The following is a 27,356-nucleotide window of genomic DNA, read 5'->3' on the forward strand; positions in this document are numbered from 1 at the left end:
TAACTACACGCTTCCAGGGAAGGAGAGGGGCAAAGCGCCGGTTACCGCTGCCGGGTCCGTGCGCGGCGGCACGGGTGACAAGGGCCAGGCGTCCCCCGACTCCCACGGCCACGTGGCGCCGCAAGGGCCCCTGCCCCACCGGCCGCTCGCCAGACTGCCGAAGGGGGACTCGGCCGCTGGAGCCCTGTGGGTCAGGACACCCGAACCCCAAAGGGCAGGAGAGCCTGGGCAGACGCGAGGTGCCAGCCTTCCATTCGAGGGACGCCCGGCAGATCCCCGGAAGTTTTCCCCGGAGACAGGTCTTGGCAACAGGTCCGAGGCGGGGCCGGGCAGAGCCGAGCGCGGCGGCGGCAGCCGGTGAATCAGGGCCGCCCAGTTCCCGGCCGGCCGGCCCAGCCAATGCTGGACCCGGGGAGGTGCCGCCGGGCTGCTGACCAGCGGCCACTCAGGACTCGGCGGGCCTGGAGAAAGGTGACATCATCGTGGCTGGGAGGTGTCCGAAGGCTTCACCAATGGGAGACAGGCGAAGGGGCTCGCTGTCTACAGCTCTTGGCCAATACTAACAAAGCAAAAGGGGGCCCGGTTGTCGGTATGAAACCAATGGAAAACAAGGAAGGGGCACGAGGCGGAGTTGCGAATCCTGTCACCAATTGGAGAGAGGGGGTGGTGCCCGGTTCTTGTCAAGAGTGACCAACCAACGAGAGGAGCGGACTTTAGGGGGCGGGTCCCTGAAGCCCTTCCCCAATCGCACAAGTCTAGGGGCGGGGCGGTCTTTGGAGGGCCCAATGAGGAATGCAGCCGAAGCGGGCCTGTCAAGAGAAGGGGCTGGGGGCGGGGGGATGGTGAGTCGGGGATAAACACTCCGCGGCGGTGGCGGCTGCTGCTCTGTCAGGGTTCTGTCACGGTGTCGGTGGTGCCCGGCTCCCTGGTCCCCTCCCCCTCCCGGCGAGCGTGGTAGCCAGAGAGGCTCCCTCAGCCCTGCTCCGCGGGGTCCACGGCGGGGCGCGGGTGTCCGGCGGCGGCAGCGGCGAGCCCGTGGGCAGTGGGGGTTGGTCCCGTGGCTCCGGCCCCCGGGTGCAGAATGGCGGCGGCGGTTCGGATGAACATCCAGATGCTGCTGGAGGCGGCCGACTATCTGGAGCGGCGAGAGAGAGGTGCACGGGGACCGGGAGGGGTCCAGCCTGAGCCGGGGCCGGGGACCCTGAGGAGCTTGGCCGCGGAGGCGGGCACCTGGCCGCTCCGGGGGTGGTTGGAGGAGCGGAGAGCGTGACCGCGAGCGCTCCCAACCCCTCTGGCTCTCCCGGCTCTCGACCCCGAGGGAGGTCTCGACTGTTCCCCAAAGCAATGAATGGGGGCGGGATAGGGGCTGCCGTCGTCCCGGGGTCCCGAGCGCTGTCCCTCAGCGCGAGTGGGATGTCCGCGGCTCTCCCCGCCGGTCTCCTCGGGTTGACTTCACCTGGGCTGGTCCCGGGAGGCACCCCCACCGTCCCCCAAGAGGGTTGGCGCCCCATCTCCCTGTCCCCGGGCTCAGTGTGCTGGTCCCGCACCTTCGCCCGAGGCCGGTCCCGCGGAGAGCCCACGCCAACCTGCTGGTCGCTGCCCGTGGGAATCCCCGGCTTCGGGAGCTGGGCCACTTGCTGTGGCTTTCTCAACAATGAGCAGCTGGAATCCTCCTCTACACCTGCTCCAAACTGAGGGCACTCAATTAAAAAAAAAAAAATCATTCTTCTCAGAATTCCACCTTGCTCCGTTGAATTAGCCCCACAATATTCTTTGAAAGCTAAATCGGTGGACGAGGCAACACTGTGGAGGGGAGCGAGTGTTCAGTGTTGTGGGCTCATTCATTAACTGGATCCTCCGGTTTTCTAGAAGCTGAACATGGTTATGCCTCCATGTTACCATACAATAACAAGGACAGAGATGCCTTGAAACGGAGGAACAAATCCAAGAAGAACAACAGCAGTAACAGGTAATTTGGTAAATATTTCTCTTTCTTTTAGATTGTGCTGTAGGTGGCACAGACTTTAGAATGTAAGTTATGTGTTGTATCTAACCCTGTGAATACATTCTGGGGTGTTGGGGATCTGGTAACACACACATGGTCAGAAGCTGCTGGAGGAAGCGGCTCTCCTGTTCAAGTGGAGAGAACTGAAAAGAAAAAAAATAGAAATTCATTCATGTTTCTCTATGACTTAAAATTTTTTTTTTTTTTTTTTTGCTTTTCTTTTGGAACAAAACACTGTGGAAACCTCAAGTGATATTCGCCATAGGTTCACTATTTTGCCTCCAGAAGTTGTAGATTGTGGGTTTGCTTTCTGTAATTCAGAATGCTGCACATGATCAATTCTTTTACTTTTGTTGGTGATGCTTTTATCAACAAAAGGACTTGATAGAGGTGATTTAATGTGTAAATTCATTACAAGGGTTGGGTAATTAATTTGTCATGTATATCTATAATGTGGCAAAAAGGAATTCTTATGGTTAAAACCTACCTCTAAAGATGGAGGAACATGTAATATTACAGTGATAATATGCTGCCAACCTTTCCTGTTAGGCTTCTGGCTTGTCTTATAGTTCTTAAAAGCAATGAGTATCGCAGGAGAGTATTTGGTTCATGGTCAGTGAAATCGCCTGTTAAAGTCCCAAGCCTACATATAAATATTCCATCAATGTTATTGCCCTTTTCCCCTTTTCCCCCTTCTTTACCTTTAAAATATTAGTTGGCTAGGAAACCTGTTTTATTAGGGCCATTCAATTATACCTTGCAATCCAATAAATTGAAATCATTGACATTTCATCACTGATCTAGATTCCTTACCCATCCCTCCTCATGCACAGCTTCCTACAGCTAACCAGTTGAGTAGCCCCTGTGGCTTCCATACAGTCCCCCAGCGCCAGGCTGTGCTCACTTACACTTCAGCCTCCTCCTGTTCTTCTGCCTCCTCTGTCCTTTGTTCACCCCATTGTCGTTAGAGCTGGTGGTGGAAGCCCAGGATGTGAGCAGCACACTTGTACCATGCTCTTGACTAACAAGACGCATGAAGGATGAGCCTGGTAATTACCTGGTGGGTTGTCCTTGTCCTCTGGCGTCACAATTCCTGCAAGGGGTAACCAGTAGTCATGTGCGTAGGTACTAGGGCCCTGTAAGAAGGATGCTAATGCCAGCCACTGATTCTGTGCAATGGGATAAAAGCTTAGTTAAGCCGTGTTACATTTTGTCACAGTATTTACTTGAAAAAATTTGGAAGAACTTTGAAGCCTTTCAGTTAATTTTCCTGAAAAAGTAGACTTCATTTTTGCTTTTATTGTTTTTGTATGATGTAAGAGGAGTTGTCCACATTGTCTGTTGAAACTTCTTCCAAGTTTCACTAGGAAGGTTGGGAGGGGGAAATGCTGAGTGGTAAGGAGAAAAAAAAGAGAGGTTATTAAAGAGAAATGGTTTGATCCCAAAAGGTAATTAGGGGGGAAAAACGATAGTTAAGAATTTCAAGCCAAGAAATGAATTCTTTCTCTTTTCTTCTTTTTAATAACCAGATGTTATTCCAGGGGAAAAAATGGCTGCAAATCCTAAATTCTGTTCATGAACGTGGTCAGACAGGAGGCTATCCGTACTGATTGATCACAAATGGTATAACATGCCGAGTGATGTTGGGGTTGCTGAGAGGCCATGATTAAGCCTGGAGATGGCCCCAAGCAAATGTTATGAAGTAAGAACAGGTAGTAGCAGGCAGTTTGATTTAAATATGATCACTTCCTGGATGACCTATCAGAAACACCCCTTGCCTGAGAAGTAAACAATCTCCACAGAGAAAGCATTTTGACCTCTTGACTTGACTCAGCCTATGTTCCAGGCCATGTGTGGTCAGGATTTTGACTTGAGGAGAGATCTGAGATAGATTATTGCTGGTTCATATTCATTCAGGTTGAAACATTGTGATGGTTACTTGTGGAGTCTACATGACTACTACTCCTAAAAAAAAAAGAAAGAAATAATATGACTTAGCTACACATCAAACATCTTAGGAAAGGAAAATGCAGTTTATTTAAAAGCTGTTTGTTTAAAACAACAGCAAAAGAAGAAATTGTGAATATTGATTTTAGAATCATCCAGAAATTTACTAGGTAGCACAGTAAGATGGAGTCATGTTATCTTTCCTTCTGATCTTTGAAATCAGTTACTAATTATTTAGATCTGAAATCTGGAGCTTTGAAGGTGTGTTTTGTTGTACTAATGAGATCGGCCTTGCCATTCCTGTGAAAGAGGAAGTTGAGGATTTGCCACCTCGTTCTTCCACTGTCTGTGTAGCTGACCTGCCATGGGATCCTTGTGAGCCCGACTTCTCCTGTTTCTCACATACACTGTGGTGTGGCTTTGTTGCCTTTTATTTTTAATCAGAATATATTTTAACTATTGAAATTTCAAATCTATTCGTGATTACAGAACTATCAAATCTTCAGTAATATGGAAAATAGCTTTGTTGTATCCATGCATTCTTATAATGGTTTAATTACATTTATAAGCGTTTCCCCATCAATGGAGGTGAACTGTGAACTGGTTATTTTGAATGACTTTACTTTCTTTTTTAAAAAAATTAATGACTAGCTAATCTCGGTAAGCTTAATACACTTCAACATCACCCTAGCTATTATGTGTAAACTCTGTTTTAAACAGAGGCATGCATTCAACACAGTAAGTAATCAAGCGAAATGTATCTAAAACTCTGTTTAAAGTTTGGAAGGAATTGTGTTTCTTATTAACAAGTGTTTCTTGGGGATTTCAAATTTTACACAAATATATGTAACTCTATCTGCCATCCTAGCTATAGCTTTTCAAAGAATCAAGAAACTCTCGCTTAAAGTAGCCTGTGTATTATTTCTTTACTGCTTTCTCAACCTTTTTACCTTCTCCTCTTTCACCTACTTGTCTACACTTAAACAGGGAAATCTTGACCATCTGTGGCCATATACTTTCATCTATTTAAAAATCTCTCAGACTTTGACCTTACTATTTCCAGTTAAAATGAAAATGCCAAGTGCTATAAAACCAAAAGTCTTCAGTTCTTGTTAATTATGGTATCTGCTTGCCATGGAAGGAAAACAAATCTGAAGAACATATACCTGGTGTAAACAAGCAAATCAATTCAAAACTTTTTTTGAAAAATGATTTTATTTTTATTTGAAAGGCAGAATTACAGAGAAAGAGAAACATAGACAAAGAGAGAGCCTCCATCTGCTGGTTCATTCTCCAGATGGCTGCAATATTTGGGCCTAGGTGACTCTGAAGCCGGGAGCTAGGAGCATCTTCCGGGTCTCCCACGTGGGTAAAGGACCCTAGAACTTAGGCCATCCTCCATTGCTTTCCCAGGCCACAAGCAGGGAGCTGGATGGGAAGTGGAGCAGCTGGGACTTGAACCAGTGCCCATATCGGATGCCAGGGGTGCAGGTAGAAACTTGCCCTGCTAGCCATAGTGGCAGCTCCAATTTAAAGCTTTTATGTTATCCAACTTTAAATGATATCTACATATCATTTACCTAGAAAATAGATTGTCATACACTATTATTATTTTGTCATTTGTTAGTCCTTGTAAGTGAAAATTGATTTTCCCCAGAGCTGTATGGAGGTTCTCATTTCTAGACAACCCTTTGCATACACATATATGCACACATGTGTATGCACAAGCGCATGCCTCATCCCCGGCTTTGGGTGTGAGTGAGCTTGGTGATGGTGTGCCCTGATGTAGAAGAGATAGTGGTGTCCTGTGACTGCTGTGCACATATATTTCCTAGGTCCAGTAAGGTACCAATTATGGACTGCAGAATTCATGTCCTGAGTCAGAGAGTAAATTCCTGAGCTGGTTAGATTCCACAAAATTTCCATAAGAAAGGTCAAGATTCAACTCCATTATATGCCACTAGGAGATTCCTTAAATTTATAACTGGTTAGGGAAGAGTTGTTTAAGGGAGTTACTAAAGAGGCCACATTGACTGACTTCAGGTGACTTTGTGCATACCTGTCCATAAAATCTTAGACCAGACCTTATCTTCAAGGTTAGCTATAAACATACTAATGATGTGACTTCATGTCTACCACACCTTTCATTCTAGGCTCTCTAATGACTTTTCTGGTTGTAACCTCACTGATCCAGGGTTGTTCAGTAGATTATTGTCAATTTTTACTCCCATTTTCCAGAGAGGTTAACCAAGCAGAAGATGGTAAAATGTATATAGTTCCTCAGTACCAAACAGTGGCAAAGCTGGACTTCAGATTTCACCTAACTTCTCCTTTAACCAGCCTTCTGTTGAGCTCAACTTGGGAAACCCACTCCTAAACTCATGTAGTAGCTGTTAAACAGTAGAATCACTCAGGAGGTTATACATGATAAGATGGTTACTTCAGAGTTAAAAGACTGGAGGAGGGTTGTTTCATTTAAAACTATATCCTTATAGAAAAACCACATCGAATCCTGGCATATGCTACACCCAGGAAAAACTATAGGGGTTGGATAGGGGCACCACCTCTACTGTTCTACTCTGAGCAGCCTCAAGAAGGATTTGTGGTATTATATAACCCAAATTCATGTTGTGTTGTGCAACTGTTTCTTCGTATAAATAGACCTTTTATTTCTTTTCTTAAAAAGGATTACTTTTTTTTTCCCACTAGGAAATGCTTGTCTCTTAGTTTGTCACTTCTCCCCAAACTCTAAGATATTGGTATTTATTTCATTCTCAAATGGACTAATTTCTTTAAAGGAGCCAAATGAATTTTTATCACTTTCTTAATCTTCTCTCCTACTAATTTAAGAGAGAATGAATTTAAAAATAATTATGTTGGTGTTGAAATAGTGTTTCAAAAAAATCCACGTTTTCTTATTGTTCTCTCTTTTCAGGTCAACTCACAATGAAATGGAGAAGAATAGGTGAGTAATGGGGTTTTGGAGGCATACCATATGGGGAATTTCAATGCATTCTGTGTTCAGTAAGTGGACCCTTGGTCGTTATTTTGGATCCTTCCTGCTGGTTACATCTGATGTTAGAGTCTGCCCAGGACCCTCTAAGCAACATTGCCCTGAATTTGCTTAGGTAGCTGGAGAATTCACCAGTTCCAGAAGCCACATGCTCCACCTTCACCCTCCAGGCCACGCTTGAGGAATGCTTTTGTGGGATTGTTCCACAGACCATGGCATTATAGGTCATAGGCAATGTTTCCAGAAATGGGTTCTGAAAAAATTACATGCTACTGAATACAATTTCCAATGCTGTCTTAAATCATGTGTACACATACAGAGGTTTGAATATAGATGTGTTATATGTGTGTGAAAGAGAGGGAGGGAGGGAGAGAATTTGCAGTTTGTTTTTTTTGTTTTTAAGATTTATCTTTTTGGACAGTCAGATATACATAGAGGAGGAGAGACAGAGAGGAAGATCTTCTGTCTGCTTATTCACTCCCCAAGTGGCCACAACAGCTGGAGCTGAGTCAATTGGAGCCTCTTTTGGGTCTTCCACGCGGGTGCAAGGTTCCAAAGCTTTGCCATCCTCAACTGCTTTTTCAGGCCACAAGCAGGGAGCTGGATGGGAAGTGGGGCTGCCGGGATTAGAACCAGTGCCCACATAGGATCCTAGTGCATGCAAGGCGAGGACTTTAGCCACTAGGCCACGGCGCCGGGCCCTGCAGTTTGCTTTTGAATGAGGATTCTCAAAGCTTGGGCAGATATAAGGATGACAGAAATTGGAGATGGTGACTGAACAGAGGATGCCAGCAGCCCTCATCAGTATTCATCTGGCCACAAGCCTGAATTGAATCTCTCTTCCCTGGATTGTCTCTTGTTACTTATTAAAATCTTTGTCTCCAAATCAGATTGCCCTTCCTTCAGTGGTGTAGCTCAGTGGTTCTCAATTCTGGTTACACATTAGAATCACTTGCTGAGCTTTTACTTTATGAATTTTTGTCACCTTTTTATGTTAAATATATGTTACATATGCACTTGGATATAATTTGATACACAAAGAACAATTTTTTATTTCTGCTGATTTTGTAAAATAACATAAAATTTTAAATATATGAAAGGCAAATAATATAATTGAGACCTTTGTATCCATCAACCAGCGTTCATAATTATTGGCATTTTGCAGTTTTCTATAATAGCAACTGCTCTTTTCTAAGGCGTATATTATTTATTTATTTATTTTAAAGATTTTAATTTTTTTATTGGAAAGTTGCGTTTACAGAGAGAAGAAGAGACAGAGAGAAAGATCTTCCATTTGCTGGCTCTCTCCCCAAGTGGCCACCAACAGCCAGAGCTGAGCTGATCCAAAGCCAGGAGCCAGGAGTTTCCTCTGGGTCTCCCATGCGGGTACAGGGTCCCAAGGCTTTGGGCCGTCCTCCACTGCTTTCCCAGGCCACAAGCAGGGAGCTAAATGGGAAGTGGAGCAACCGGGACATGAACTATCACCCATATGGGATTCTGGTGGATACAAGGCAAGGACTTTAGCCACTAGGCTACTATGCCAGGCCCCCTCTACGTCATATTTGAAAGTAAATGTATCTATAGAAAATACCTTTTCTAAAAAAAAAAAAAAAAAAAAACCAGAATCACCTGTTTTTACCATGCTGAAAATTAATTAATAACAATTCTTTGTGGAGCTTAAAAAAAAAAAAAACAAAAACAAACCAGTGTGTAAATCTCAGCCTTAGCGGCTCCGATTTAATTGCTGTGGATTGAGACTCTGCACGAGTCAGCTTCAGAAGCTCTCCAGGTGATGCTCACATGCAGCCAGGCCTGAGGCCACTGGACAAGCCTTGCTGCGATCTCTGGGCGCCCAGCAGTGTCAAATACAGGCTGCCTATCCGAACTGAGTGGTTTTCCCGGGGCACTGAGTGAAGATGAGTCATGATGGCTCTGTAAATAATATGTGGGTATTTCCTGCAAGCCCTCTTTGATCAAGGAGCCTCACTCTGTAAGACAAGATCTGAATAACGTGTTTTTATGAGTAAAAGGACAGAGCAGAGCCTTGCCCAATAGATGGGGTCTTGGGAAGAGGGTGAATGGATGTTGAGTTTGGCCCCCCTGTGGAATGGCAGGGATGTGTCCGATGGCAATACCTCCCTATGCGTGTGCTTCTCCCCCTTCCTCTGCCTGCTGTGATAATCACACTGTGATTGTGACCAATCACATTTTAATTCGCCACATTTAATTTAGGGCTTCACATACCACAAACTAGAAAACTCACTGAGTGTCTGCTCTTAAAGGAATAGGTAGTCAAGTGTGACTTCTCTTTCTCATCTTTAGATTCTCTCCCTTCTTCCTGCGTCTGCAGTGAACTGGGGGGACCTGGAGTCTTCTATTGAAAAGGTTGCTAATTCTTCTCCCCTCTAACTTTTCACTAGGTATTTAGTCTCTTTATTAGTAAAGTTACATCCCTTCCAGTTAAAACTCTCAGGCTTCTGGCAGTTCCTGTGTCTTTTCCCTCTGCAGGAATCCTGCACATTGGTGAGTATGTCATTTATGTCAGCAACTTGAACATGTGCATTTTCTGTCTGCTCTTGCCCAAGAACTTGTGATTTTCCTAGGTCTTATGTGAATTGCTAAGAGGAAAGGCATTTGGCCCAGCAGTTGGGATGCCTGCATTTCATGTGAGAGGGCCAGAGTTTGGCTCTCTGCTCTGGCTCCCGATTCCAGGTTCCTGCTGATGTACCGCCTGGGAGGCAGCAGGTGGTGGCTCAAGCAGCTGCATCCTTGCCAGCCTGTGGAAGGCCTGGATGGCGCTCTCAGCTCCCAGCTCCAGCCCAGTCCAATCCTGGTTGCTACAGTATGTGAAGTGCAAACCAGCACATGGGAACTCTGTCTCTGCCTCTCAAAGAAATTGTTAACTTAAAAAAAAAAAAAAGAGTCAAACAGGAGTATTAGATCAACAAGGTCTCTCATAGAAATTTCCAGTCTATCTTTACTGAGGAAATTGTAGACAGTTTCAAGTAACACATTAAATAATAAGAATATGCATAGGACTGTTTGGAGCCAAAAACTCTAGAAAAATGAATTTGAAGTCACCACTAGGCAAACTGTGTATCATTCAGATAGCTTCTATATGACCAGTCAGTCAGCTTTGACTTGTTGAAGGGTGAGTTATTTAGTTTCTTTTTATTACGTGTATGGAATTTGGTCTCTTAAAGTCTTAATAATTCTGTCTCTAATCTAAGGAAAGAGAAAGGAGAACTCTGGGCCTGGCACGATAGTGTAATGGTTAAAGTCCTCGCCTGGCATGCGCTGGGATCCCATGTGGGATCCTAATACCGGCAGCCCCGCTTCCCATCCAGCTCCCTGCTTGTGGCCTGGGAAAGCAGTGGAGGACAGCCCAAAACCTTGGGACCCTGCACCCATGTGGGAGACCCAGAAGAGCTCCTGGCTCCTGGCTCCTGGCATCAGATTGGCTCAGCTCTGGCCATTGCGGCTGCTTGGGGAGTGAACCATCAGACAGAGGATCTTCCTCTCTGTCTCTCTTGCTCTCTGTATATTCGCCTTTCCAGTAAAAATTAATAAATCTTTAAAAAAAATAGAAAGCAGAACTCAACTTTCTTTTTTTTTTTAAGATTTATTTATTTTATTACAAAGTCAGGAGTCCAAAACCGGGAACCAGGAACCTCTTCCGGGTCTCCCATGCGGGTGCAGGGTCCCAAAGCACTGGGCTTTAAGCAGGGAGCTGGATGGGAAGTAGAGCTGCCGGGATTAGAACCGGCGCCCATATGGGATCCCAGGGCGTTCAAGCCGAGGACTTCAGCCGCTAGGCCACTCCGCCAGGCCCGAGAACTCAACTTTCTTAAATTAACCAAGCACTGGTTACTTCAGTTTAGGGGAGAAGTTTAAATTGCCACTCTTATATTTCGTGCTGTTGTGGATACTTAGGAATTTTAGGGTTTGAGGACCAGCTCAGTGCCACCCTGTGGTCTCCCTGGTTTGGGTTGTTGAGTCCTAAAAAAGAATATCACTCTTCTATATGCTAATGCAAGTATGCAATTTTTATAAAACCTGAAGGGGTCACATAAATATTGCCATAGCTCGCAGAGAAATAAAAAAGGCAACTCAGGAAAAACACTCTTAGTAATGAGACTTTTCTCCTCTTTGATATTGCAGAGTTGATTTTTGAGTTGATTGAGTAGGCTTTTTAAAACAGAAACTTTGGTTGTGGCATATTAGAGAATCTAAATAATGAATGTTAACTGTTAACCCTGAGATATCAGGGCTTTGTGCCAGGATATTATACTCAACATTTTCACTTTTAAGTATTAGAATTGGTGTGTTAGAATTAAGGATTAGAATTGATGGGAAGAAGAAAGAAAAGATGTCCAGAATGATGATGATGGTATGTTCCACTCAGCAGAACAGGTGTCTGTTGAGCACCTGAGAAGCTGTGTAGCTGGAGCTGAGAGTCCTGGGCCTGAGACACCTGCCATGGAGGAACTCGGGTTATTATCACTCCAGAGGAGTCTGACATTTGATGGACAGTGCTGCTCCACATTGTAACCAGTTTTCTCAGTTTAGCCTCCCAAGGAAACACCTTGATATATGCACATGGTTTTCCTTTCCTTTTAAAATATTTAATTATTTGTTAGAAAGGCAGAGAGACAGAAATAGGCAGAGAGAGACAAAGGGCCCCTAAATCTTTGTTCATTCCCGTAATGCTTGCTGTGTTGGGTCTAGAATACAACCCAGGTCTTCCATGTGAGTGGCAAGAACCCGATTACTAAAATCACCATTGCTTCCTCCCAGGGCCTGCACTGGCAGGAGCCAGAAGTGGGCACTGAATCCCCCAAGCATTTCATCTGGGTATCCTAAGTAGGTGGCAGGGTCCTCTGCTGCTGCTTTCCAAGGTGTATTAGCAGGGAAGTAATTGAAAATAGAGCAACTAGGACTAGGACACAAGCCAGTATTCAATTGGGATGCCAGACTCATGGGTGAGGGCGTAACTCCTAATGCCAGTCCCACAATTGCTCCTCTTCATGGGACAGAGTTGTCCAATTTTATCATTTGCCTTTGTGAAGTCAGCCTTTTCTCAGTGACTGAAGTTGCTGCCTGTGGTGTTTACTTAACTCTTGTAGTTCATTGATTCATGTGTCCATCCTGTGCCAGTATACAACAGATTTGTTGAATAAGCTTCCCTTTTAATTCATTTTTTTGTGAATTTTAAAAAAACTTTTTTGTTTTGAAAGGCAGCATGACAAGTGGAGAACAGAGCTAGAGGATGGAGGAGAAAACACTTTCATCAGCTAGGTCACTCCCCAAATGCCTGAAACATCAAAGACTGGGCCAGGCCCAAGCCAGATATTAAGAATTCCATGTGGGTGGCAGGGGACTAAGTGCTTGAAATGCTGCTCCTGGGGAAATTAGTAGTAAGCTGATTTGGAAACAGGGTAGCTAGGTCTCAAGCCAGGCACTGCGAAATGGGACACAAATACCACAATGCCCACTCCTACAGTGTTTTAATCATTGAGTGTTCTTTGTTGTTGCTCTATATTTTTGTGAAGATTTACTTAATTTACTTAAAATAGTTACAGCAGGAAAGGAGGAGAAACACAGAGAGATGTCTTTTATCTGCTGGTTCATTCCTCAAATGACCACAACTATGGGAGCAGAGCCAATCCAAAGCCAGGAGCAAGGAGCTTCTTCTGGGTCCAAATATTTGAGACATCCTCTGCTGCCTTCCCAAGCCATAAGCAGGAAACTGGGTCAAAAGTGAAGCAGCTAGGCCTCAAACCAGCACCTATATGGGATGGCAATGCCATATCACAAACTTAGCCTTCTACATCATGGCACTTGCCCCTAATCACTGAGTTTTCCCATTCTAGTAAAGCAGATCTCTCCTCTTCCCTCAGTTCACCTCCCATTTTAATTTTCTCATGCTATGCCCATTTTCATTAATGTATTTTTGCAGACAGATTTTATAATCAGTATGTCAAGTCCTTGTCCCTTGTACTCTGTTTTATGATTTGAATAACTGAAAGTACAAGCTAGCATTTGGTGCAATAGTGAAGGCACTTCTTGGGCCACGTGTATCCCACATCAGGGTGCCTAGTTCAAATCCTGGCCTGAGTTCCAATCCAGCTTCCTACTAAAACACATCCTGGGAAGGTAGAGGATGATGGCTCAAGTACCTGGATCCCTGCCACTAACATGGGAGACCCCAGTTGAGCTGCTGAATCCTGGTTTCAACCGCGCCTAGCCGTGGCTGTCGCAGGCATTTGGGGAGTGAAGCAGCAAATGAAAGATCTCTGTTTTCCTTTCTCTACCTTTCAAAATTAAAAAAAAAAAAAAAAGAAGAAAAATCGAAGTTTCTACAAATTGAATAATTAAATATAAATCAACTGTAAAAATGCTCACAATAAGTTGTCTTTACAACCAGGATTTGATGTGTTTCTTAATTTATTCCGCTTTCTTTTCTGTCTCTGTTTTGTAGGTCTTGCACTTTTGTTGTAAAAGGCATTGATAATCATATGGATTTTCAGATTGCTATCGGTTTCCTGTTGTAGCTTGCTAATTGTTTATCAATGGGATATAGGAAAGATTTTCATTGTTTTAATATGCCCTTTATTGATGAAAATTCCATGGTTTCTTTTCACTGGGGATTCCTCTGGCTTAAATGCGTTTCGTAAAGTTCTTCAACAGGTGGAGGCTGAGTGAACGCCTGGAAATAGCAGCTGATAGGTCAGGGGGTCAGGTCATCAGTGAGCTGATTCTCAGAAGGCTCTGGCATCTCCTTTGATAGGGGACACCCATTTTTTCCTGGATTGGTATACATGAGGCCTTGCGGCAGTTAGGCAGCTGGTCTAGGAACAGATTGATGTGCATGCTCAGTGGGGAAGACTCAGCATCCTGATCCAAGATGTTGGTTTCATATGGCTAAATAGGATGTCAGGGACATCAGGACCTACAGGAGGAACCGCGTCAGTCAGGGCTCTTATAGCAGAATATTCTCATTGATTGGAGGTCCCTAGAACTCTTTCTTTTGGGGTTTTGACTTTTCAAATGACCAAAGTCCTTATATCAGAAGGGATGGGGCCTAACTTTGGCCTGGGGCCTGAGTTGCGGTCTGCATTGCACCACTGCTGCTACGCCCTCTTGACCACAGTCAGGTTTCACTCTAGGATGTCGTAACAAGTCCACCTTTGTTGCCTCATTAAGTAAGGACACAGCCTGCTTATTACAAAGGTGGGATGGAAGGATGGGTGCACAAATCCGGTCTATGCTGATGATTTGCTGATGTATTTATTTGTGCAAACACACATATATTTTCAAACACTAGGGTTAGGGATGAAAATATTAATGAGATTATGCTTTGTATCTTATTTTTCGTAAGGAAATGGTCTTAAATCTTCAAAACATTACCACCACAAATTGATATTTATGCATCATTCATGGAGTACATTACTACCTTATATTGTCTAAAAGTATTAATCAGCATAATCATGCAAAACCTTCCAAGTCTTTTGGGGTCCTAGTTAATTTAATAATGATGATGTATTTGACAGTTGCTTGTACAACAGTCATTTTGGGGGGGGAGGAAAGTGCTTCTTATTTCATCAAAAGATGACTTAGTTTTTACCTGGATTTTTTGTCTAACCAAGTAAGTTTTGTTCTCAACTCAGAATCTCTTGTGACCCTTAATCACTGCTAGGAAGTAATTTCTGATCCTTTAATAAGATTTGTTTCATCCTACTCTATACTAAATGCCCCCCTTTTTCTTACTCTGCAGCTTACTCACACCCATATCTGAAATTATTTTTGTTCTACCTCTAATTATTCTGTAGGATTTATGATCCTATTTAATTAGCAAAGTCTGCCCACACCAATGTAGGAGTCAAAATGGTGAAACCTCAGAGTTGAATAGGCAGCTGTCCTTTGGCTAGTAGTCTCAGATCTAGTTTGAAAGAAAACACTGGTACTCAATAAGGACAAATGTATTGCTTGAGTAGCGCTTAGTTCTAAGAGAAGAGACACAAGTGACCAAAGACCCAAATTCTAAAGTCAGTGCCTATAGATGTCTTATTGTTTCTCAGCTTCAATGGGCTATCAAGAAATAGAAGATTTGATCCCTCCCATTACTTCATAATGAAAGAAACAGAAGAGTTGATAGATAAGAAGCGCACAATATGTGAATGAAAGAATAAGCGAATGTGTCCCATTAGGGAAGGAAAAGGAGGTAATGGTCAGTTGTGAAAGTCTGAAAAGCTCTGTGGAGAAGCACAGTGAAGCAAAGTGTTTGTGGTGAGAAGAAAGGTGATGTTTTGTAGAAGGAAAGCCTATTGTAGAACTTTAGGTAGGAGCTGATAATTATTAGTTTGAAGTTAGCACAGATAAATCATCTGTAATTATTCATTCTACATTTAAACACTACAACAAAATTTTAAGTATCCCAAAGACACAAAAAAGACACAAAAGATATTTCTTCACCCAAGAAAGTAGCAGCACATAGAACTCCTTTGAGAAATGCAAGTGAAATCAATGAGTAAATGAAGCAAGTGTGTGTGGTTGGTCTCTACCTGTGACCTCATTGCTTCCGACCATCCTGTGTGCTCTGCCTTGACCCCATAATTATTTTGTTGTGTGTCATACACTTTGCTGTCAAAGTCTGAGAAAAGAATAATTTCAGTTACACCTTCAATAAAGAAAAGAACTCAAACACACAAACACACCCAGAGGCACACACACTCACACCTCACTTGCTATCACTCTCGGTGTTGACAGTTTCCAAGTCCAGAAGAACTCTGGGGAGAAGAGAGGCAATCCAGCAGCAGCTGTCCACACATGGTGCCATCTTACCCAGCTTCCTATTCTCTGTGCCACCATTTACAAGTCTTCCAGCCTGAGAAAGAAACCTGGGTAGGGTGAAGGCGGCTTGAGCCTGGAGACAGAAATAAGACGAGCTGCACTCAGAGTTATCTAAGGACCTTCTGGTTAACCCCAGCGCCTGCTGGTGGTGCCAAAGCTCTGGTGGGAGGTGGTGCTTCGGAAAACCCAGAGCCTTCTCCATTAATAACTTCCTCCAGCTGAATATCCAGTTTTCATAATTCATGACAAGAGTTTGTGAAAATTAATAACAGAACTCTCTCAATATATTTTTATTTAAACTTTTACTCTATTTGGGATTTATTTTGACGTTAACTTCCTTACTCCCTTGCCATTCTCTGAATAATCTAGTCTTTCCCCAGAGTTTTGCAGTGTTATATCCATTATGTGCTAAATTCATATCTATTCTGAGGTCTGTTTCGGGGGATTTTTATTCTGCTCACTTGATTTGTCTGCCTCCTGCATTAATGCCACACTTGTTTTTAATTATTGAGGCTTTATAATACAATTTAGTATTTGGTACAGTGCAGTCCTCCTCATTATTCTTCAAGAATTTTGGCAACATCTCACACATTTATTCTTCTAGATGAAATTTAGACTAATTTCCCAGCATTAAAAAGAATAATGCTGGTATTTTTTTTTCTTGAAATTGTGTTAAATTTGTAGACAAACATAGGAAACATTGACGTTTTTACTTTGAAGATTCCTGTCCAGGAATGTGCTCTGTTTTTCCATTTATTCAGATTTTGTGTCTTTCAGCAATGTTTTATAGTTTTCTTCACATAGATCTTTCCCCAACTGTTTTAAGTTTGCTCTTAAATATGCTATTCTTTCTTCTTTACTATTGCACCTCAGTAAGTTCTCTGGATATGCTTGAATTTCCCACAACAATTTTTATACATTTCTATCTCTAGTTTTATTTCCCTTCAGCCCCTGCAGCAGAGCTGGAGGAGGGAGACCTGGGCCCTCCTGAACACTTGCTGCTGAAGTGAGTCTGAAGGGAGGCAGGTGCTACTCCTGCAGCTTGGGAACCCTTCTGCCTCTGCCTCTTCGTGACGCGACTGTAGCCATGAAGGAGTCTCCTTGTGCATCCATGAGTTTTATAAAATCCTTGCTAACTTTTTTAATGTAAAGGGGAAAAATACCATTAGCATCAGTGATGTGTGTTTCCATAGAAAATAGAATAGATTTTCCATTAATAATTTTAATGACAGAAGATGTACATTTTTTTTAAAAGATTTATTTATTCTTATTACAAAGTCAGATATACAGAGAGGAGGAGAGACAGAGAGGAAGATCTTCCGTCCGATGATTCACTCCCCAAGTGAGTGCAACAGCTGGTGCTGCGCCAGTCTGAAGCTGGGAACCAGGAACCTCCTCCAGGTCTCCCATGTGGGTGCAGGGTCCCAAAGCTTTGGGCCGTCCTCGACTGCTTTCCCAGTCTACAAGCAGGGAGCTGGATCTGAAGTGGAGCTGCCGGGATTAGAACCGGCGTCCATATGGGATGCTGGTGCACTCAAGGCAAGGACTTTAGCCGCTAGGCCACGCTGCCAGGCCCAATGTACATATTTTTTTTTTAAAGATTTATTCATTTTATTACAGCCAGATATACACAGAGGAGGAGAGACAGAGAGGAAGATCTTCCGTCCGATGATTCACTCCCCAAGTGAGCCACAACGGCCGGTGCTGCGCCGATCCGAAGCCGGGAACCTGGAACCTCTTCCAGGTCTCCCACACGGGTGCAGGGTCCCAATGCATTGGGCCGTCCTCGACTGCTTTCCCAGGCCACAAGCAGGGAGCTGGATGGGAAGTGGAGCTGCCGGGATTAGAACCGGCGCCCATATGGGATCCCGGGGCTTTCAAGGCGAGGACTTTAGCCACTAGGCCACGCCGCCGGGCCCCCAATGTACATATTTTTTAAAGGAAGATTTCAGTGAACTTTTAGCAGATAGTCTCTATCACATGAGATACTTTGGAGTTTCCTATTGACTGTGAGAGGAATATTATAGTAGTATAATCGCCTACATTTGCCCACAGTTATTGTTCTTCTGCAAAAGGAAGCTAGGACTGAAAGAAGAGCAGTTACTGCCCTAAGCGCGTTACTCCGTGTCATACCCTGCAGCGGCTTCCCTACCTTGTCTCAGGCAATACACACAATGACCCACCAAGGTGGGAATTGTCATCCCCACTCTACTGATGAGGAAACTGATGATTCACCAAGTTATTTGCTCAGGCTCACCCAGAAAGTAAGCATGATTTCAAATCTTTAGCTGGAAAAAAAAGGACTTTAACTTATTTCTTGGAGAGATCTACAGAGAGAGCACCTATCCACTGACTTGCTGCCCAGATGCTCACAGTGGCTGGAGCTGGGCCAGAGCAAAGCCAGAAACTCAATGCAACTCTCTCTCTCATGGGTGACAGAAACTCAGCTCCGTGAGCTGTCACTTGTTGCCTCCCAGGGTGTGCATTAGCAGGAAGCTGGAGTCAGGAGTTGGAGCCAGGGATTGGACCCAAGTACTACAATGTGGTATATGGGTATCTTAACTGCTAGATTAAACACCCAGCCACCCCCTGCCAAATGTTTACTCTTAATCACTACATTGATAATTGGATGTATCATGACTGATAGATTCAGATTTTAAAAATACATAAAATATGAAACAGTTAAAAATGAAACTAAAGAGAATCTATAGTTTGTACTAAATTAGTTATCACTACTTATAGGCCATCATTGGTTCTAATTATACTAAAGGCAAGCATTGGTTTCCTTATGCGACTGAAGACCAGAGGTATATGAGCCTGTTCAGAGTAATTAAAGTTATCTTTCAGAGAGTCAGCAGATTGTCAAAGTTCATCACCTAGGTTAAAAATGAAAAGAAAAAAGTAGTATGGTTCAGCATTAAAAGAAGTGGTGGGAACAGGGCGGGGCCAGGGTTTGGCATATTCATTTTCTGCAGGAGGCAAGAAGCTGGGAGGTAGCTCTTAGCAACAGGACAGTGGTCTGACAAAAATGTTCTTGTAAAAGGTCAAGTGACAGGGTCAGATTGAGATATTCTGTGACTTTTTGTTGAGAATATGTGGCAAAACCCTAGCTAGTTCCTCCGCAGGAGATAGACCTGGTGCACCGTGGGCCAACCTGAGAAGGGAAAGCCAAGACAAGGGGCCTGTTCTCTTTGTTTTGAATCTGGAGCTCCATGGTTGTTCAGAGCCAGCTGAAGGATTCCAAATTGTGTGTGTGTGTGTGTGTGTGTGAGAGAGAGAGAGAAAGAGAGAGAGAAAGAGAGAGAGAGAGAGAGAAAGTTTGGGGTCTTTTGTAGAAGCTATGCGGAGGGGACTGTTTGGTTTTGTGTCTGGCTTAGGGATTGCATATTCTTCTTCTTGGGTGGTACTGAGCCTGCATCCCTCTGCAGTTGGCAGAGCCCTGGTGTGGGCTTGGTCTGCAGGTGGTGGCGTGTGGGCAGAGCAGCCATCAGGCTGGAGCAGTCACACACTGAAGAAGGCCAAGGAGGCAAATACTGCCAAAGACAAGAATTGGCTTTGCATCTCTCCAGAATTCCAGAAACCACTCTGGTCCTGCTTTTAAAAAGCAGGTTGGAGAACAGTGGCTGAGCAGGTCTTACCATAAGCTTCAAGAGTCAAATGGCTTATTTCTAGTTTCACAACTGGGAGCACTCTTTGGAAACCCACATTCAGGTAGTGAAAATCACACTTTCTGGACTGGTTCCGTGGATAACTAGAAATGAGGTTGCATCATGCCATGACTTTATTATTATATTATTATCAACAGACAAACTTCCTAAAAAATGTACATACTCATCTCTGTATATAACCCTGTGTCATAAAAGGACTAATATGACACTGTTGAATCATGCGATATTTCAAAATCATGAGCTTTTCTCCTAATTTGAAAATTAGTCTGTAAACTTGACAGTGAGCATAAGTTGGATAACTATAAGTAAGAGATTGGTTCTACTTTCCCAGTGTTATTAACAAGGTCTATTTTCTTTTTTTTTTTTAAACAGAAATTTTTTTTTTTTAAAGATTTATTTTATTACAAAGTCAGATATACAGAGAGGAGGAGAGACAGAGAGGAAGATCTTCCGTCCGATGATTCACTCCCCAAGTGAGCCACAACGGCCGGTGCTGCGCCGATCCGAAGCCGGGAACCTGGAACCTCTTCCAGGTCTCCCACACGGGTGCAGGGTCCCAATGCATTGGGCCGTCCTCGACTGCTTTCCCAGGCCACAAGCAGGGAGCTGGATGGGAAGTGGAGCTGCCGGGATTAGAACCGGCGCCCATATGGGATCCCGGGGCTTTCAAGGCGAGGACTTTAGCCACTAGGCCACGCCGCCGGGCCCAACAAGGTCTATTTTCATGGCTTTTCTGGAAGAATGTTGCCCAAGGTGAATTCTTAGGAAATAGTAAGCACCTGTAGCCTGCATCCTCCTAGTTCAGACATGGCTGCTGTACCCTGCCAGCTTGCCAAGGCGTCGAGGGCCCTTGGAGCATCTCACATCCTACTGGCCCAGAAGGATGGCAAACCCATTGCAACTGCCTTTGGGGAGCATCCCAAACTCTTGGTGGAGAGTGTGAATTTTAATTCCACAGCATGTGCATTCACCTATCCTAGAGTTTTCAGAAGCAAGTTTCTTGTTTGGCTCTCACTCCCAATGTTTGCTAATTCAGAAAAACCCTTAAGAGGTAAAAAGAGCACAGCACAAGGCCTGGCCTGCTTCTCACGGCTCACCCGGAGAGCAGCCCCCCGGGCTGCAGGGAGCTGTGCTCGGTGGCTGTGCAGCAGCCTTGGACATTCAGCTGAAATCCCAAAGTGCAGAGATGTGGTAGAGAAGGACTCTGCCCTCTGGAAGCTTCGGGTCTGGTTGCATGGATGACACAGTCTGTTCAGCAAGCAGTTACTGAGCATGTGTGTGCTGGAGGCACATGGCACTGCAGCTGCAGCGCCAGCCTTCTAAGAAGTTTATGAGGAATGACGAGGCAACAGATAACTCAGGAGGAAACACTCAGAAAATGAAGGCGGTACTATGGCCTGCCCCAGCTTGAGAAGGCTCTAAGAGGTGATGGGCTTAAAGCAAAACTCTGTATCTTAACTGTTCTTTCATTCATGGAATCCTCTAGATCTAGAATAAAGCCCAAACTAAGGTTTCAGTGAGGTGTGAATTCCCGCAAGTCAGGGAAACTTGCATGTGCCTGGTCGGTCTGTGACGGAAGGTGCTGTGTTCAGTGAGCAGCCGTGCCTTGCTCTTCATCCAGCCTTCCTGCCCTCCCTTTCTGCTCCCTACACGTCTGCCAGGGAGAAGTGGCTTTTGTCACCTGCAGCTCAGCATGGATGTTGGTACAGCAGCCACTAATGTACTTTCCTCTATTTTTTTCCATTATGTAACTTTTTAATTAGCAGGGTGTGCATGTGATTGAAAAACCAAAAAATATTTTAAAAATGACTCAAAGACAAGTGATGTTGTGAAGCAGGTTAAGCCACCTCTTGGGATGCCCACAACTTGTGCTGGAGTAGCAGTTTGAAATTCTGGTTGCTCAGTTTCTGATCCTCGTGTTGATACATCTTGGGAGACAGCGCATAATGGCTACAGCGCTCAGGCCCCTGCCACCCACGCAGGAGACCTGAATGGAGTTGGAGGCTCCTGGCTTCCCACGTAGCCCAGCTCTTGCTGTTGTGGGCAATTAGGGAATGAATCAGTAGATTTAAGATGTGTCCATTTCTCTGTCTCACTATCGTTCTCTGTCTCTCCCCACCCCCCTTGTTCTGCCTTTCAAGTATCAAAATAAATAAACTTAGTTTATCAATAAATACAGAAGGAAAAGTTACTGAGTAAAATTCCCCTCCCTCTAGCTCCTTTTCTCTGATTGCCGCTGCCTTCAGCCTGCTCAGCTACAGTCAGTAGTTCTTACATGATACCTCAGAGTTGGTGTACATACAAAAGAACACGGACATAGCCTTGTTTTCCTTCCAGTGTTACACATTACACAGATAATGTGTTATTCATGGTTTGATATCTTGCATTTCTTCACTTAACAGTGTTTATCCAGCAAAGCCTTCCTAGCAGAACATAGAATACAGCCCCATTCTTTTTATAGCTGTGTAGTACTCCATAGTGTTGTTGTACCATACTTTATTTAACCAGTTTGCTACTGTTGAGCATTTCGGCTGGGTTGGTCTTTGTGAATGACCCTGTACATGTGTAATTCACATTTGTAAATACTCATTTGCAACAGTGATACAGTTACAGTGACTTTGTGGTTTTAAATGGAGTCTCTTAAAAAGGGAAGTATGGGTTCAAAGCAGTTTCACCCTGGCATATCATGATTTCCTGGCTGAAATGTCCTGTGGACCACATGGCAACCCCAAAACCCAGAGGGAGCCTCATCCTGCCCTCACTGGTAGCAGAGGTGACACCCTTCCCCGGTACCCGTGTCAGGCAGGCATATCTTAGAGTGTCACTGGACTCCCGGCGTCCCTGGTTTGCACCAGGGTTATCTGGACTCAGCGTGTTTACTCGGCAGGTGCTCCCGCTAGTGTTTGCCATTGCTGGCCATGCGCCGCACCCTCATTCGGAATCCCTCCTTCCTGGAGTGCCTGCTGCCTCACTGTGGGATTCTTAGGTGCTGCTGTGCTCTTGTTTTTGTAGACGGGCTCATCTTCGCTTGTGCCTGGAGAAGCTCAAGGGGCTGGTACCACTTGGGCCCGAATCGAATCGACATACTACTTTGAGTTTATTAACAAAAGCCAAATTGCACATAAAGGTAAGCACCTCTGTCCTAGGATAATGCCACGCCATCTTTCCCTCTCCAATGGGACAAACCAGAACGGTGTCTAGAACAGTCCTCTCCTCCGAACTCCAGCCTGCCTCTTAGATGAGTCAGACAGCTCACACACAACATGTCCCAAACCGACTGCATGTCACTCGGCCCCATGCTCCAGAAGTGAAGGGCTCCATCCAACTTGCCATCTACTTGTACAGCCAAGAAGCCAGGAGTCCTCCACAGCCCCTGTTCCCAGTCATCCACATCTAAGCCACCTCTGGGCTTCCGTGTTTCTCACCCTGACCTACTTCGGCCTTCAACCCATCTCCAACCTCTGCGTTCAGCTCCTCAGGTATCTCCTTGCCTGCCGCCCCCCATCTGCTCTCTTGCTTCCCGAGACCAACCCCTTGCTCTAGTAGGCCAGACTGTCACCAGGCCTACTCCAGGCTCTGCCTGACCTGGCCCTCACCTAAGGCAGCATCTTGCAGCCCACACCCCCTCTCCTCAGATCTTCCTCTGACTCTTGCACTCTATATGGCCAGCCATATGCACAGCACCCTCGGGTCCGTGTGCTTCCCGCTGTGTTTTCCACCTAGCCCCACTGCAGATCCCAACACGGGTCTCCCATGCTCAAAGCCTTCCCAACTCGGTCCCGTGTCCCCCGGCAGGTGGTTGTGCCTCTGGCTTTCTCTGGTCTGATACTTGTCCCAGTTGACATTTGACTGTGGTTTGTGTGACGGGTTGTCACTATCAGCGTTCAGCTGCAGGGCCCATGAGGGCAGGGCATGCAGGTTCTGTGCTCTGCAGTGTCTAGCTCAGGGCGCGGCTGGCAATGGTGAGGCGAGCTGTGTTCACACCCTGAGAGCAGCAACCACGTTGCTCTGCAGCACCAGGTTCACTTTAATCGTGGTTAGTAGCCCACATGCAGGACAATTCAGGGAGAAAAGGAGATTCTATTTAAAGCCAAACAATACAATTAAATGATCTTAATTATCCAAAGAATATGAGAAGCTAGGGGGCTGACAGGGAAGCAGGCAGTAGACCAAGCTCTTTGGTGAAACATTTCTGAATTGGTGCTTCAAAGGGGACTCTTGGCTCCTGTTCACAAACAGGAGTTAATTGAGGTTTGGAATGACCTGAAAAAGTGCATATGTAATTGGGACGTGGACTTGAATAAACATCTTTTCAGATGGAAGTGTGTTTCCCAAGTTTCCATCACGTGCAGCTTTCAAATTCCCTGAGCTTGGGTGTTCAGGGGATGGCTGTGGACAAGACCAGGCTGGGAACTCCTGTCTGTGGTCTTTTTTATATTAAAACCAAGGAGTGGCAGGGACCCAGCGTGTCACCCACAGTCATGGCAGTGTAGTAGAGGTGAGGCCAGCCAGCTCCCCATCCCAGGGACACAGCAAATGGCATCTGAGGACAGCCAGCATATTTCACCGCAGGGAGGAAGATGCAGGCCCATTAGCCATTTAGCAATCTGCCTGTGGGCTCAACGCTGCCCCCTTTGAATTGCAGAAACTTGAAGATTGCGATAGAAAAGCTGTTCACCAAATAGACCAGCTGCAGCGGGAGCAGCGACACCTGAAGAGACAGCTGGAGAAGCTGGGCATCGAGAGGATCCGCATGGACAGCATTGGTTCCACCGTCTCCTCCGAGCGCTCTGACTCCGACCGGGGTGAGCCTACCCTCTGCCCTCGCCTCCCTTGCCAGGCCCCTGCAGTGAGGAGCCAGCACTGCTGGGCGGGGACGGGGGAAGGCAGAGTCTAGCCCATCAACAAGTCCCTGGGTTCTACGTTCTACGGATGTTAGTCTGCCGCGGCCAAAGGGTTTGCTTGGGGAAAATCTGATCGTCAACCCACGTTTGCGCTCGGCCACCTTCACTTACAGTCTGTATTTCTCTCTCTTCTCTTTCTCTCTCGCCCTCTTGCACCCTGTCCACAGAGGAAATTGATGTGGATGTGGAAAGCACAGACTATCTCACAGGTGACCTGGACTGGAGCAGCAGCAGTGTGAGTGATTCCGACGAGCGGGGCAGCATGCAGAGCCTCGGCAGTGACGAGGGCTACTCCAGCTCCAGCGTCAAGAGGATAAAGCTGCAGGACAGCCGCGACGTGTGTCTGGGGCTATGAGAGAGTAGTCGCTGCAGCTGCCCCCCCTCAGGGGTTCTCCCTGCCAGCTCTGATTAGGTAGTGTATTGGACCTGCCCGCCTCGCCCTTGCACATCACCATCCGGGTACCCCACCTTTACCCAAATCAGCTGGGTCACAGTTCCCAAGGAAGGGCTTAGGCCTGCAGGCATCAGAGGGCACCTACTAGCTTCTCTCTCTCTCCGTCAAAATTCGTCTCTGAGAGACTGTACATTCCAACCCGCCTGAAGCACCCAAGCCTCTTTAGACCAAGGAAGCAGTTTTCACATCTCAGCAACCTTCCCGCTCTCCTTTCCTCTCCTCGTGTAGTCTACGTCTCTGGAAAGCTTCCTGGCTTGCTATGTTACCTGCTTAAGAGAAACGTCTCAGTGTGTCTTGTGCTTAGGGAACTGAAGGAAGCAAACTTTTCAAGTGGAGATCCTGCTCTCAGAACTCCAGTCAGCTCTGGCAGCGGCATTCAGGAGCACCTGCCTGCGGACCTCGCCCCGCTGAGGCAGCCAGGAATACCTCCAGCAAACAGCCCCTTCTCACACCACCCAGGCCCACGGCGCCCACGCGCACCCCGCCTCGCTCTGCGTGGATGGGAGCAGTATTTCTTGCTTGACAGCGGATCTCTGGGCTTGCACAGCCAATGGAAGCTCCACCGCTGTTTGTTCTCCCAAGCGGAACGGTACAGTCTGTGTGCGGTGTCTGTGGGGCTGCACTGGGTACTGCTGTCTCGAGGCACATTTTCCCCTCAAAGTTTGTCAATGCTACTTGTCTCTGGAACATTTTTTTTTCCTACCTCAGAGATAAATGAGATCTCCATTTCCCACTTAACACAAAGTGATTATGCCTCTTTTTTTTTTTCTCTCCTCACCTCTCCCCCGCCAAATAAATGACATTTGGTCCAGGCCTAATCTATTTTCCTATTTAACTTTCAGCAATAACTGAGTTTTGGCACTAGCTGAGCTGGTGGCCATCATCAGTGAAGGAAAAAAGTCACATTTCTACTCTGTGTGCTGCAGGTGAACAGAAGGGGAGGTACAGTGTTACTAGCCTCCCACTCCTTATTTTTGGATACACCCAGAAACTTCTTTATGGAGGCTTTTGGGCTGATAGTTTAAAGGCTGAATTTTCTTTTTAGCTATGATTTTTCCCTGAAAGTGGGCTCCCACTTTGTAGCATTTTTATTTAAGCTAAAACAGAGCACATGTATATGTACATAAGACATTAAATCTATAAATACTATTTATTCATTTTATATAAACTAATGTAATGGAAAATAAATTCTTATGACTTTGTGCTTTTATAGATGTTCTAGAAACTTTGTATGTAGGTATCTACAAAATTGGTTCATTCCCCTCAATATTTTTGCATTCATATTTTTGAGGTCTTGATGCTTTCAGCCTCTGGCAAATCTTTTTCATTGAATTTGAACCATTTGTAAAACCGGTGATGGTGAAACCGTATGTGTAGAGTGTCACAAAGGATGGAGCATTCTGAGAATCCACAGATGCACTGCGACCCAAGGGCTCAGGGGCTGACCCGCAGTGGGCCCTCACCGGGCTCGCCCTTGCTGGCCTGCAGTCACTGGCACAACACAGCCTCGCGGCTCAGCCAGCACCCCACCTGCCACACCACTGAGGTCAGAGTTCAAATGCACTCTCTATGGAAGTCCATTCAATCCAAACAAAACAAGATTACTTTTGTGGGACTTTTCAAAAAAATAATTCTTTAATGTTTTACATTTTTCTTTAATTAGAAGTAGCATATTTCTAACCAATCTGTGACTTTTTTTTTTTTTTGCTTTTGTTTTGTTCTGATTTTTCTTCCTTTTGGCTTTGGGTGGGGGGAGGGACAAGGGACACAAAAGATTTTTGTTGTTGTTGTTGGAATCTTTTTTGATTACCAGCTGAAGATTTGCACTGAAATACAACTTGTATGCCTTTTGCATTTTGAAAGCCTGCTTCCTTGAGTTTAAGCAGAGTGATAATGTTCACAAGCCAGCTCCACCTGTAACACATTGGGAAAATAAGTATCTGCACTTTGAGGTCCCTTTCGAATGCCATTCGCAAGACCTCTCCATTTTGTTGACTTGCTACATTCAAGCACCTCACAAGTCCATGATGCTCGATGTTGGATGGCATCGAAGACTCAAGACTTTGGGGGGGAGGGGAAAAAAGCTTGTGGACTTGCACTGGGGGAGGGAAGGGAACAAAATTTGTATACTTGTTCGTTTCATTTAGAAAGAAGGCATCTGAGGGATGCCATTATTTTCTGGGTTTTACTTGTTGTGCCTTTGAGTTACACTGCATTTTTGTCTTTTGGTTGAGATATGAAATGTACTGTCCCAATATAAAGCAGACATGATTCGACCTTTGCACTGTTTGTCTGGTCCTTTTCCGTTGGATTGCATAGACATGGAACTCAATAGATGTCTATACATTTGATGCACTTGTGATAAGCCGCCACCAGGGTTAGATGCGCCTTTCAAAGCCCCGGGTGGACCAAGTCAGCAAGCCAGACTGGCTTCTCTCCAACCAAAACTGTAAGCTTGCAAACTCGCCCATGGCAGCTACTCCATTTCCCTCCTCGAGGCTGGCTCCCGGCT

The 27,356-nt window shown here is 45.3% G+C and overlaps 1 protein-coding gene across 2 annotated transcripts; it reads left to right on the forward strand.

The window, feature by feature from the left end:
• Positions 1–291: 291 nt before the first annotated feature.
• On the forward strand, positions 292–27,126 carry MXD1 (MAX dimerization protein 1). Of its 2 annotated transcripts, none has more exons than XM_058667922.1 (6): positions 292–471; positions 1,870–1,969; positions 6,888–6,917; positions 22,499–22,613; positions 24,132–24,291; positions 24,558–27,126. In XM_058667922.1, the coding sequence occupies exons 2-6, from the start codon at positions 1,893–1,895 to the stop codon at positions 24,743–24,745; spliced, it is 570 nt and encodes a 189-aa protein (XP_058523905.1). In that variant the 5' UTR covers positions 292–471; positions 1,870–1,892; the 3' UTR covers positions 24,746–27,126. The 2 variants fall into 2 exon arrangements, with proteins under 2 accessions (XP_058523905.1, XP_004580121.1); XM_004580064.2 differs by lacking the exon at positions 292–471 and adding an exon at positions 825–1,154.
• The last annotated feature ends 230 nt before the right edge of the window (positions 27,127–27,356 follow it).

The sequence above is a fragment of the Ochotona princeps genome, chromosome 8 (genome assembly GCF_030435755.1).
Source record: "Ochotona princeps isolate mOchPri1 chromosome 8, mOchPri1.hap1, whole genome shotgun sequence".
Taxonomy (NCBI): domain Eukaryota; kingdom Metazoa; phylum Chordata; class Mammalia; order Lagomorpha; family Ochotonidae; genus Ochotona; species Ochotona princeps.